The following is a 13285-nucleotide window of genomic DNA, read 5'->3' on the forward strand; positions in this document are numbered from 1 at the left end:
CATTTCGTTCTATGATAATATATTCAAGAAAATATTTTGCATACTGTCTATTCCAACTAAATGCTGCTGTAAAATATGGTTTGTTAAATTAATTTAAAATTAAAAAAAAAATTAATTTGAATTCTGAAATTTTGTATTCAAATTATGTTTTTCGCAATCACGAACTGAGACAGGACCCTACTCATTGGAGTTGTTTCTAGAAACAGCTCCTGTCTCCCCCCCCAAGCCTGCCTCTCCTCCTGGACGGTTACGTGTGCATAGTTGTGTGTGTAAGTGTGTAGGCTTGTGTGTGTGCGTAGACCTGTGTGTATGCACGTAGGTGTGTGTATGTGTGTGAGTGTGTGAGCATGCGTGTGTGTAGGACATGGATGCCTCCCACCAGGAGAAGCGAATAGCTCAGGACCGGAGCAGCCGCGCCGCGCCGCCTGCAGAGGACGGTGGGCGGTGGTGCTACAGAGGCTTCTGGTCTAAGTTGAAAAAGGCACGGAACATCAAAAACGGTCAAATGAGAACAATAAGCAATCGTGATTGCTCAACAAAAAAAAAAACCCCATATTCTTACAAATTCACACAAAACAATAAAAATTTTTATTTGGTATAACGTTATCCAAGTTTGCTAATCCAGAGTTTTCTTGTGTTAACGCGCTTTCACCATTTCTCAATGAACTCACTTTTTAGAAGGAAATAAGGAAAACTAACATTATTTTGAGAAGCTCCAGAATACTACTTACGAAACAATTTCTGTAGCTGAAAGCAATCTAAGACACATCGATTGCGTTAATAAATACACAGAACAAACTGCCTGTGTTTACGTCAACAGACGCACGTGGAACGCAATGTGGCAATGTTATAGTTTTTTCGGCAGTTTTGCAAATCGCCGCAAGGTAGCGTATTCGAGCGCTGGAGTTGTGAATAGATTTGCCCTCTCTTTTCGTCCTTCGAACTCGAACATGCCTATTCAAACACAACCATTAAATCCCTAAATAATCAGTTTTTAACTGTAATCGTAAGTTTCCCGCTTTAATTTGATGGTTAAAGTCTGAGCTGACAAGTAATCTTATTGGCTTATTGATTTGTGGATTTTTTTAGTCCGGTAATGATTATTTCATTGACGTCCTGAAGTTGCTGAGGGTTATTATTTACAATTTAATGTTTAATTTATTTATAGGCTAAAATATAGGAGTATATTTCCACACATTCGATTTAATCAATACATTCCAATAACTGTTTTTCAGAATACAGCGAATCAGCAATCAGGTACCTTCAATATCGTCGGAGACTTATACACATGTGTATTTGTGTTTATGGTGGTATGTTCAAATAAGGTTACACGTTAAATATTAATTTTAATTAGCTCATTTAGACATATGGCGCAAACTGTTGTTACTCAGTTTTATACAGCCAAAAAGAACGTCCAGAATTCCAAGAAATCAGTTAAAAAAATAGAAAAAGAAATAATTTCTGATGCTCTTAAAAAAACTACCAGTAAGAAATTAACGAGCACTAAGCCAACAAATGTGAAAGCTAGTAAAGTTCAGCATTTGCCTGTTGACAATGATAAAGAAGAAAACAGCCTAAAAATAACGTCGAAGAAAAATGAAAAAGTTGAACAGCCATCCACTACTTCTGAGACTTTTGAAACTCCACGAACTCCGAAAAGAAATCTGTCTAATGCAGATGAACTTACACCATCCAAAAAAAGGCCAGTGATTGAAAAAAATGACAAAACGAATAAAAAAACAGATTCAAAATCTGGCTTAAAAACTTCTAAGAAGCAGCCCGCCGCTCGTAAGAAATTGGCATTGCCCAAGAGCAATAAATTAACAAATTTCATAACTACGTCAAAGAATGAAACTGAAGCTACTCCGAAAAATAATCTTAGTGTAACAACTGATGAAGCTGATACAAAATCTGAAAAGTTGGTAAGGTTCTTTCATTATTTAGTTTTAAAATATTTTTCTTGAATGTCCTTGATTTTTGATAAGCAATGTTTTGTTAACAAATATTTAAATTTCAATCTACATAGATAATTTGTGAAATGTCTAGTTCAGTGACATAGGGGGGGGGGGGGGGGGGCAAAGGTATGGGCATATTCAACTCAAAATGGGAAGGGTAGGGTTATCAGGAGGATATATTGTCCCCCTCCTTGGGACTTATGAAGCAGATCCAAGTAATATAGATATACGGTTCAGTTTGCAGAAAATTTTCAAATTTAGCAGCAGACAATTTTGAAGCAACTTTCTGTACTATTATTACACTTTTTTTTGGCAAGTGACGAATATTGATCACCAATTTTAAAGTTTGCTCAATTAATAATATTGAGAAAGGATCAAATACAGTTGGCTCTCTATTTAACGACTTTCAAGGGACCACAAAAAATCGTCTTTAAGTAGAAATTGTCCTTAAATAGACTGCTTTTAACACTAGTGGACCATCTGGGACCGTGAAAAGCCGTCGTTAAATAGAGAAAGTCTTGAAATAGAACATCGTTAAACTGAGAGCCAACTGTATAATCAAAAAAATATATGCTGATTTCAATGTGGTATTCTACTTGCTGTCAACTTATCATTTTTGCTGTTGGCCACAGTGTAAAACTTTGGGAAGGTGCAGATGTTTTTGCAGAAAATTTGTAAGAAATATCTTTTTGCAGACAGTTTTGAAATTTAGAGGTCTATTAAAAAGCATTATGTAATTTTCATGTTTTTTCCTGTTTTTTACCGCATAAAACATATTGAGTGCATACTCTGGAAAGGAAGGAAGGAGGGAAATAAGCCTTCAGGAAAATTTTGAAATGTCCGACCAATCTAGTGGGGAGGCACTTTTCTAAATTTATGAATTTTTCTCATTGTAGAGGGAGGAGGCAGGGGGGGGGGGTCAAGAATACAGTTTTAAAGTTTCAAGAATTAGTTTTTTTATGGGGAGTTTGTAGAAAAGAGAGGTATTCTGGTGACTATTATTATTCATTATATTACCTTCATAGCAGTACTGCAATAGTAATTTCACTTAACACCGAGAACTTTTCCTTTTCAATGCTCCTCAAAGGAGAAAGATATACACAATAAAAATAATCAGAAAGTTATCAGAGCCAGGGTTGCTATTTTGTCCACTTTTTTGTAAAAAGTCCAGGACGCCGGAAGAAACTGTACAAAATGAACGAGATCAAAAATAAACTGATTATCTATATACTAATATTATAGAGCAGATTTTTGCGTGTTTATATGTTCGAAGTAATCTCTGGAACCATTGCACCTATTTGAAAAATTCTTTCACTATATAAAAGGAGCATTCTTACTGAGTGAGATAGGCTATGAATTATGCAAACTTATACTATTTTTTTAAACCAATAGTTTGTCTTTGTTACCAGTTTTATGTTTCGTACTGATCTATCGTTATATACGTAAACACAAGCATGGGTTATCTTGCACTTGCATTAATAAAATAGTTAAGGCTGTTCCGGTAGAAAAACATGCTAAACTTGACTCTTTGGGAACAGCGACAAAAAAAATCTAATCGCCGGATTGCAATGAAACTTTTTACTATATCAGATGAATGTGTAAAAAACAACGTGCATGAAGTAAATTGCTGCTGAGTTACCTACATTTATCACAAAATGATATTAAAAAGTACTTTTTGTCAAATATGAAATATTTCTCTTAAACACATTCATGAAAAATCATCTAAACACAGAGATTCGAGATTTTTTTCTCTGAACCATAGAAACAATGTAGACGCATTGCAATTGAAATATTTTGTAAATATCATTAAAAAAATTTTCAATGCTCACGTGTTCTGAAACTTACTCGATTCTGTCCACTAATCTTATAGTTGCCTAAAGTGCCAATAGATGGCGTCAAAAACTCGAATAAGTAAGGATACGTGAAATTAAGGTCTATTTTATTAATAGCTCGGCTTTTTTCTCATTTTTATGCTAATAAATGATTTCATATGGACCATAAACTTTCTGTAACAAGTTTCATTCCTTCATATTCTTCATAAATCAGTCTAGATTTTTTTTTCTCTAAAACCAATTGTTCGTGATCGCGTGGGGATCCCGCCGGACAAATATCGCCATCAGTGAGTTTTGCAGATGAACTAGATTTTTGCGAAAAAGTGAGGCTTTCCATGCTTGTGCCTGAAGTGATGGCCAGTGGTATCGGATGTCAGTGCTTGTAGCTTGTGCTTGAGGCGGCAGTGATTGTAGTCGAGGAAAGAGAAAGTGGGGAGGGAGGACGTCCCCGTGTGTATTTTCCGTGTTGTTAGAAACAGGTGGGTGAACAAGAAGTGGAGGGTTGGCCTACGAGTGCTCACCACAGAATCTTTCCTAATCCGCAATGAATATCTTTCTAAATTGACGCAACAGAGATCATTAAAATTTCGTGATATTTTATTTCAACAACGATTTTAACTATTTTTCAAGAAGTAATTAATATTTTCTAATGTTAACGAAGGACAAAGATGATCTGAAAATAGTTCTTATTTAATAAAAAAACCTTGCTCAATCCATTTGCGCAGGTGTGACATCTTTGTGCATATATTTGCCCTTTATAACAAAGAGCAAAGTATTATGTATGATAATATATGAACTTTCAAAAAAAAAAAATTGAACTTGAAAAGTAAAGATTTTTACATATTGTGTGCGTACGCGTAATAGGCTCAAATCATTACCTTGTAGACACGAAACTTTTTTAGAAAGTAGGTACTTCGTATATTATGTAACGTTTAATGGTTTTTATATTTGAATGTATCAAAATTTTAAGACAAAGCTTAAAATTCTGGGAATAAATTGCAAATACAAGTACAGTGAAACCTGTGTAAGTTGACCACTTGCGGTTCAGCACTTTGGCGGTCAACTTAGACAGGTGGTCAACTTATAAAGGGCGGTAATGTTTTTTTTTTTTTTTTTTTTGTCATTTCTTGCATCATGTATTCATTTTTTGAGGAGTTCACTCTTACTCTTTCTGTTAAACTCACTTTCAGTGTTTAACATTATTGAAAGTGAAACAATAATTAAAAATACCTATTAGTATTTTTAATAATAAACAAAAAATAATTTTGTTATTTTTTCCTTGTTTTTAACTATATTAGACACTGTAGGTTTAGAAATTCCATATATGCCAGCTAATTTCCTCTGGATTTCTCCATTTTCAATTAATTTTAATATTTCATACTTTTTATTAATCTCAAGTTCAACTAACTTTCTTTTTGAAGCCTTTTTATGTATAGACAAAGAGTAACCAGCTCGACTCTCCCAGTTCATAAAGGCAAAATTAAAATGTCCTATCTCTTAATCCCTTGCACCAGAAACATGTAACTTTACTCATTAGCAGCCCAGATCTGTGTACTCGCACTGCGAGGGGCCCGCGTCCTTAAAGTGGCTACTGACTTTAGAAATTGAAGATAAAATAGAAAAAAGCTAGCACTAAGACTTATGCACTTTACAAATAGACACTGCTGGCCACTAGGGAGGTGCTCAACATATTTTGTTGCAGGGGGGCTCAAAATATCTAGATCCGGGCCAGCTCTTTTTGCACAATTCCTATGTTGCCATAACATATTGCAACTGAAAGAAAAGATTTTGAACTTTTCTACTGACACCTATTTTCATTGAACAGAGAACAAAAAGCTATCTCAAATAGAACAACAAATGAAAAACAAGTTTAGAGAATAAAGAGCAGCATAAGCTTTATGCTGCTGTTTAGTTAGTAAAATGCTAGTCTGTCATCAAAGCATTAAAAACATTCTTGGAAAGCTATCAAATAATAATAATAATAATAGTAATTAATAAATAATAAAATAAAATAATTTGCTGAAGAAAGTTTAAAAAAATAAACCAAGTGGTCAACTTACAAAGGGTTTTTTACAATACTTCAAACCAAATTCGGCGTACATTGGTGGTCAAGATAGACAGGTGGTCAAGATAGAGAGGTGGTCAAGTTACAGAGGTTTTCCTTCATTATATGATATAGGACAAATTCCGTTCCTGACAAAAGTGGTCAACATAGACAGGTGGTCAACTTACAAGGGTGGTCAACTTTACAGGTTTTACTGTATAAAAATGTCAAATTTGTGCAAATGGATTAAGTAAATCTTCATCTCAATTTTATACTTTAAAGTTTTAGACTTGGAAAAGCAACAGATTAAGTAAACATTATATTGATAAGCGTTTATTTAAATTGCACAGGAAGTATTATAGTGTGATCCGCGAGTTACTGACCATCAGCCAGTAATTTGAACTAACTTGTAACAAAGGTTTTGATTTGACCATTATGAAGGTTACGTACGATATACTTACAGAGACATCTAGAAGTTTTCAAGGAAGTCACTTTTCTTACTGGTGCAAATTGTTATCAGATAAAATGTTGAATCACCTTTTTCTAGGTTAAATTTAATTTTACAGGTTCATTTACTGAGATATGCTGATCAATGCTTATTCTCAGTGAAGGAAAAAAAATGCATTTAATAACTATCCATTTATGCTGTTTGTTATTGAAGGTTGGTCGATTACATGCATTGATCTAAAATGCCTTCAACGCCAGTAATTGACAAACACGATCTACCTGTAGTAATGACATAGTTAAATGCTAGTTTTAAAGCTTTTTTCTTTATACCAAAGTAATTACAAACATTTTTATGCTAAAGATATGAATGTGTATAGTACAACTTTTATTGAGAAAAAAAATATTTTAACCATTAATTGACTAGCTTGGTTAATTACTAATGCTCCAGATCAGCGGTTCCCAACCAGCAAGTTGTGACTTCCAAGGGAGTCGCGAAGAATTTCTTATAAGAGAACACTTTCAAAAACATATCATTAAACAGTTTAAAAACTAAAATATGTAGAGGAAAAAAATCATTTTAGAGAAGCATCAATACTTGAGCGTAGTGGCGAATTTAAAGAGCCTGATGATCCCTCAGCATTATTACATTTTGGTTTACGGACTTGCATCCCTACAAATTGCCGCGAAAGAGTCGAAAAAAACCTCCCTATAACATTATCTAAAATTGTCTGAAAGTTCGTTTTTGGAACTTCAATATCGAATTTTTTTGTGAGACAGTCTCTTAACCCCAACCCTCATCCTGAAAGATGTCATGTAATTGCGTTTTCAGGACTTAATTTTGGAAATATTTCGAGAAGTTCCTAGAACCCTATCCCATTCCCTAAAAATAGCAAAGAAATGGATTTTTAAGCTTTCAATTTCGGAAAAATTTCACAGGAGTGCCTTCTATTCCTTTTGCATAATTAAAGACTGTACAAACATTCCTTTTCAGGATTTAAATTTAAAAAAAAATTCCGGGTGAGGGTCTCCGATCGTTTCGCCTTGCCATCACAGATAATCTACTATTCTATTTCTGAAACTTAAATTTCCAAAGTTTCCTTCATATTACCCCCAATCATTTCTCCCCCCTCCCCAATCACTAAAACTTGATTAAAATACGTTTTGGAGACTTCAATTCCGGAAAAATTCCGGGGGAGAGGCTACCTATCCAAGCATTTGCCTAATATTTAAAGGAACAAACAAAAAATACGAACAAAAAGACTATTTTTTTAAAAAATATTTCTAAAATCCAGGGGGTTCCAATGGCCCCTCCTCACCCTGATTTCCCAAATGACGGACCTGAAATAAACTTTGAACCGAAATCCAGGAAGGATAGATCGTTTCATTGATTTTTAAAATATTTTTGGGGGAATACCCCATTGGATCTCCCTTTTTGCTACATATTTTCCTGGTTTTCACCTCTCTAGCCCTTCCGAAGAATGCTTGTAGTCATAGTATATATTCCATTCTCCTCCAAATAAAAATGATGACAATCAAATGACTACTCATCATCGAAGGGGGGGGGGGGAGTTCACTAATCTTGCTAAAACAAAAGGAAAAAAAACAGTATTTAGTTAAAATTTCATCACGTTTGGGAAGCAGAGAAGTGCTTGAACTAAATCCAATAAGTAACTTTTCTAACTTGGTTGTCCGTTTTCTGCTCAAGTCATTGTGGCAAAACAAGACGCATGTTTTATTCTGATTAACGTTTTGAATACAACCAACTTTAAACTATAATGCTCAAAAATATACTGTCGTGAAATGTATGATAAATTTACATTTTCCCCAATCAAAATTGAACATTTATATCTCTCATATACAGTCGGCTTCCGCTCCAAAGCGATTCAACTTACGCCAAATGCCTATAACGCGAGTTTTTCTCGAGTAACTAATGTTAGAGCTAACGCTAATTTCTCACCCAAAACACGAAAACTTTTGGAAAGGAATCGTGGCGCAAAATGACGGCTTCGCTATTTACTACTAAATATTAGTTTCGTGAATATACTTTCATCCTTTTAGCATCACTAACTGCTCTAGTTCCCACCCAGCGCTAGTCAAAACATCGCTTTGTTAGTGTGTATAAATAACAACTCCACAATTTTCTTTTAATATTTTAAATTCTAAATATGAAAGGTGATGAAATATTCTGCACCAAAGCACGCTGTTTCATGCTATGTTTGTGAAGATAGAAGGAAAAAGTGAAAATTTGTGACAAGATAACGAATTCTTGAACGCTTGAAACTCTAAAAAATGGTTCGAAGGCAGTGGCGGATTTACCAGGGGGGTGGTGGAGACGACCGCCCTCTCCGTAACTGTCATTTTCGAAAACCAATAATATAGAATTAAAGGAATTACTAGCTTTCGCTATTAATTTCAATCAAGTACATTCCACAAATTTGCTTTAAATTAAGTTGAGACAGTGTAGTCGAAGATGGACAGCATTACCCACTTTTTAATTTGAAACCGAAGCTCGCCCCTCCCCTCTTTTTTGAACATTAATAATTTTTATATTTCTATATGCATCTTCCAACCTTTTTCTTCCATGGACTACACTATACTGGTATGATGATACATTTTGCTATGATTTAGAACAGTGGTTTCTAACCCTGGGGGTTATAGCCCCCAAAAGGGAGATTTAACTCTTGAGGGGGGCAATAAGTTTGTGAGGGGCGATAGGGGGTGATTAAAATTTAAAATACAGGCTAAAAGGGGGCAATTGATTCCCTCCTCCCTACATAGTGGGTTGAGGGGAGGAATATGGCTTTCACGTTTTTCAACCGCCACCCCCTTGAAAAGAATGTAAATCCGCCACTGATCGAAGATAGCACAGCAATACTGTATAGTACTATTACAGTGTAGTGCTTTATTATTACTGCATACTGTATATGTACCGTACTGTTTTTTTTTTTTTTCATGTCTCTCTCTCCCATTGATAATTGATATTGTGCATCGTTTGAATACTGCTGTTTTTTTAAAAATACGGCAAAAATTCAGCTGTTTATGCAAGAAACGGTAATATATTGTTAAGAAATGGTCTGGAACAGTTTAAAGGGTGTTTAAAAATGTCTTAAATAATTGGATAAGTTGATACAAAATTCGTATATTGTACACGTATATTTGTATATAACACACACACAAAATCAACTCCTTCAAAGTTTCAGTAAAGATACTAAAGTTAGTTGAAATCTATGATCTAATAAACTTTAATTTTAAAAGCACCAGCTTTGATACGGTGCTCCAAAACTTGAATTTGTTTATATATATATATGTTTTTTTTTTTTAATTATAAAATGAGAAAAAGCTTACTGATGATCAATTGGGTGACGGAGAATTAAAAACAGCAACAATAGTGATAATAATAATGAACAGAAATTTAAAATTAACTTTAAATTTCTTTCTATTAGAATTTTGTTGTCTGAAAATTAAATTTTTTTCTCTCTTTTTTCTTCAAGTCCTTATTCTATTATACCCTTCTCAAATAGTTTCAATTATGCGTGCTCAGTCATTTAAAACGAGGGGCATCATGACCGGATAATTGGACAGTTCGGGCAATTAGAGTTTGGATAACTGGAATCCTACTTTGATATAACACAAATGTAATGTATCTTCAAATTCAGAAACCTGTAATTCTGTTATGGGGGAAAAATTCACTTCAGAGAACTCATAATTTAAAAATATTGATTTTATTTTTAAAAAACCATTTTTTGTGAAGTTATTTCTGAAATTAGATTTTTTTGGAGTTTTAAATAATAAAAAATTTAATAAACATCCATGGAATGACACAACCAATGATTAAAAAAATTATAATAACGAAAATTTAAAAAGAATCGCCGTTTTTGGTTCTGGACCAAAAATGGCCGCCAGGGGGGGGGATTTTGGAATGCCTCCCCTTTGTAAAATTTTTGTTTATACAATGTCTACAAGCATGCCGAGTTTCATAATTTTATCACAATTTGCAGTTTCTTCCCCCGTAGCCCCCCGACTATTTCCAAGTTAGGCGAAAACTAAGATCGATCTCGGGGGGGGGAGCTGTTCCTCCCCCTCTTTGCACGACTGGGCCCTGTTAAATGCCGTAAAAAACTATGTTTTCTTCTTCAAAATTTTAAAAGATTCGTACCACCAAGTTTTCTCTGTAATTCCATGGTAATTTTTGTGGACCTTTGTCATGAACAAAAGGTAAAATTCCTCGTAAAGATTAAAAAAATGTGACCTTTCAAAGACAATTTGCTTTTAAACTGTCCAAGTCTGATTTAACAAACTTTCCAGTCTTTTCTATTACTATTTAGCAATTTCTATAAATGCAGCATGAAGGAAACAAAGCTTCTAAAGATTAATATTTAAAATGAAAAAAAAACTACATTAGATTGACAACTTTTATTAGTAGATTTAATAGCCAAAAAGAAGACATTTCTAAAATATGTTGCGATAAATTTACCGAAGTTTCCGCGGTTAAAAAGATGAACCCTTGGTATAACGAAATCATTTCTGATCTAAACTTCAAATCGAAGCAAAAATGCTCTCATCTCATTTCTCTGCAGCGGTTTTGTTTGCTTTTCCGATTCCTTCGCGCTGTCAATGCCTGAAGGCACTTGAGGGGTGTGTTTCGAACAATGAAAGACATTCCTCACTGACTCCTCTGAAGAACAATATCTCCTCCACACAAATTCCGGTTTGTCCCCTTTTCTGGATGTCGCGTAAATCTTGTCAGTTGTAAAACTAGTTTGCGGCTAAAACGTACAACGAGCATGATGCTTTCGTCACAACCAGGGTGCAACATTTTGTGCCATCTATTGGGTAAAGGAAGTTTTTTTCATAAAATGGGACACTCTTAAAGGTACCTTATGAACTAAATGCTAAGGAATAGAAACAAGTGAAAAAAGTAATGAAAATGGCATATGAATCTACACATGTATTTCAGGCTGCAGAGGATAAGGTAACTAGCATGCTATTAGCCTTGGACATCGCGAAACATTTAGACTCGCAGAATGTTAATGCAACAAAATTTATTCAAGTGAATTATAACTGGGATTCACTTCGAGTAAATTAATTTTTTAATTCAATTAGTGCAAATAGATGATATTGAGCTGTGATTCTAAAAGCTGATTTTGCAAGCATTTCTGGCTACCCTTTTAGGTTTTTTTTATATATACTAATATTATAAAGAGAGAGGGTTTATTTTCTATGTTTATATATTACGGACAAATTAATACATGATTGCAACTTACGAAATGAGTAGGTTTCCAATCAAGCAATTAAATTTGTAACTGATCAGTGACTCATCTATGATGCCAGAACACAAATTAATGTTTATCGGCATACCCGGTGGAACTGAAAAAAGTTAAATACATTTAACCAAAATCAACAGGCAGACTGGGGATGTGTTTGTAGTTTTTTTTTTACTTGATTGCGCCAATTTTTCATAGTGGTCGAAAAATTGACTGATCCAGTTTTAAACTATTTTGAATGGCTCCCTTCAGAAAGACTCCCTACATTTCATAAGAAAAAAAATGGGCCATTTGGATAGCGTCTTCAAAAGGTCTGCCACGTAATGTATTACGGAAGTTCGATGAGCCACTGTTTGAATACAGAAGAAGTGGATTCTAAAAGAAGTAAAAGATTAAGACAACATTGAGAGAGGTGTCATCTTCGCATTTGCTGGTGACTTTTTCCCAACTATTCCTGTGGTTCCCTTGGTGAACGTGTGCAGATAAACTTTAAGCCTGTTTAAAGTCGTCTCCTTTTAAGGGCTTTGTACGATCTCTGTATCTTAAGAATACTTTTAAGAGCCAATATTCATTCTATTAAAATTAAAGGTGGTATTCCAAAATTTTTGTTGCAAAACTTGAATTTGTCTAATGTTTACAATGGAACTGGACCCCAAGTAAACAGGGTTCGTACAGGTCATGGAAATCCTGGAAAGTCATGGAACAAAATAAAACCAATTTCAGACCTGGAAAAGTCATGGAAAATGAATATTTTCATTAAAAGTCATGGATTTTTTTTTAAAGCCATGTAAAAATGTCTTGTAGGAAGAGAATGTAACAGTAGCTTAAAGAGCATTAGAAACTTTGAATGATTTAACAGCATTGCATATAAAAATTGTTAAAACTTGAAAATTGAATGATCCCAAAAACAAATCTGAATTGTAAATCCCATTGCATCCACTTCTGTAGAAGCCACCCTTCTTCTTTTGCAATGTGATTTTACTGCATAGAGACATCACTAGTTTTTAAGTTATCATTATTTTCAACATTTCTTATATTTTATAATAGTAGCGAACTTACACGTTCTTGATTTTGCCATGCCCACTCAAAAAGCACAAAATTTCAGGTGCATCTGAGAATGTTTCAATTACTCATAAAAACTTTATTATCAAATTTATCAGAGTTTATCTTAGTTTTTTGTAGAAAATGAAGATCTGTAATGAAGCAATAGAATATAGAAATAGGGGACTAATACTCTAAAACAGTAGTGCCCAACATACGGCTAGTGACACTGATTCATGCGACCAAATGTTACATTCAATGTCTAAAATCTAACACTATGTTCTGGATTTTCTAAACTTATTAATTTATATGCATTTGAAAATGTATAAATTAGTAAACAAGTACATTTGAATCAGAAGATTTATTTACTACTTGAATGATTTTTTGTAAATATGTTTTTGAAGCATGAATTTACTGAAGAATGTATTTACTTTAAAGAACCAAAATACCGACAGGTTACATGCATGATTAGGTGCACTGTTGACACTAAAAGACAACTTTTAAAGCAACTTTATTGATATTTAGGAATGACTCGTTCAACCTTTGTCTCATTCTTTATCATTCGGCCCTTTTATGAAAAAATAAATTAGATATTTAAGCATCATTATATTGCATTCAATGCAATTTTACTTTACTTAAATTTATATAAAGAAGACAAATAAGAATAGTTAGTTTCTGCAGTGTGCACTGATGTTTTTTCAA

The 13285-nt window shown here is 33.9% G+C and overlaps 1 protein-coding gene across 1 annotated transcript in view; it reads left to right on the top strand.

Moving 5' to 3' along the window:
• The first annotated feature begins 1232 nt into the window (after positions 1–1232).
• The window catches only part of LOC129221558 (DNA replication factor Cdt1-like), a 58789-nt gene continuing 46736 nt past the window's right edge, over positions 1233–13285 (top strand). Inside the window, exon 1 of the mRNA XM_054856053.1 lies at positions 1233–1922. Coding sequence (XP_054712028.1) covers positions 1368–1922 — 555 coding nt within the window. The 5' untranslated portion in view covers positions 1233–1367. The remainder of the gene's footprint in view (positions 1923–13285) is intronic.

Source organism: Uloborus diversus, chromosome 4, assembly GCF_026930045.1.
Source record: "Uloborus diversus isolate 005 chromosome 4, Udiv.v.3.1, whole genome shotgun sequence".
NCBI lineage: Eukaryota > Metazoa > Arthropoda > Arachnida > Araneae > Uloboridae > Uloborus > Uloborus diversus.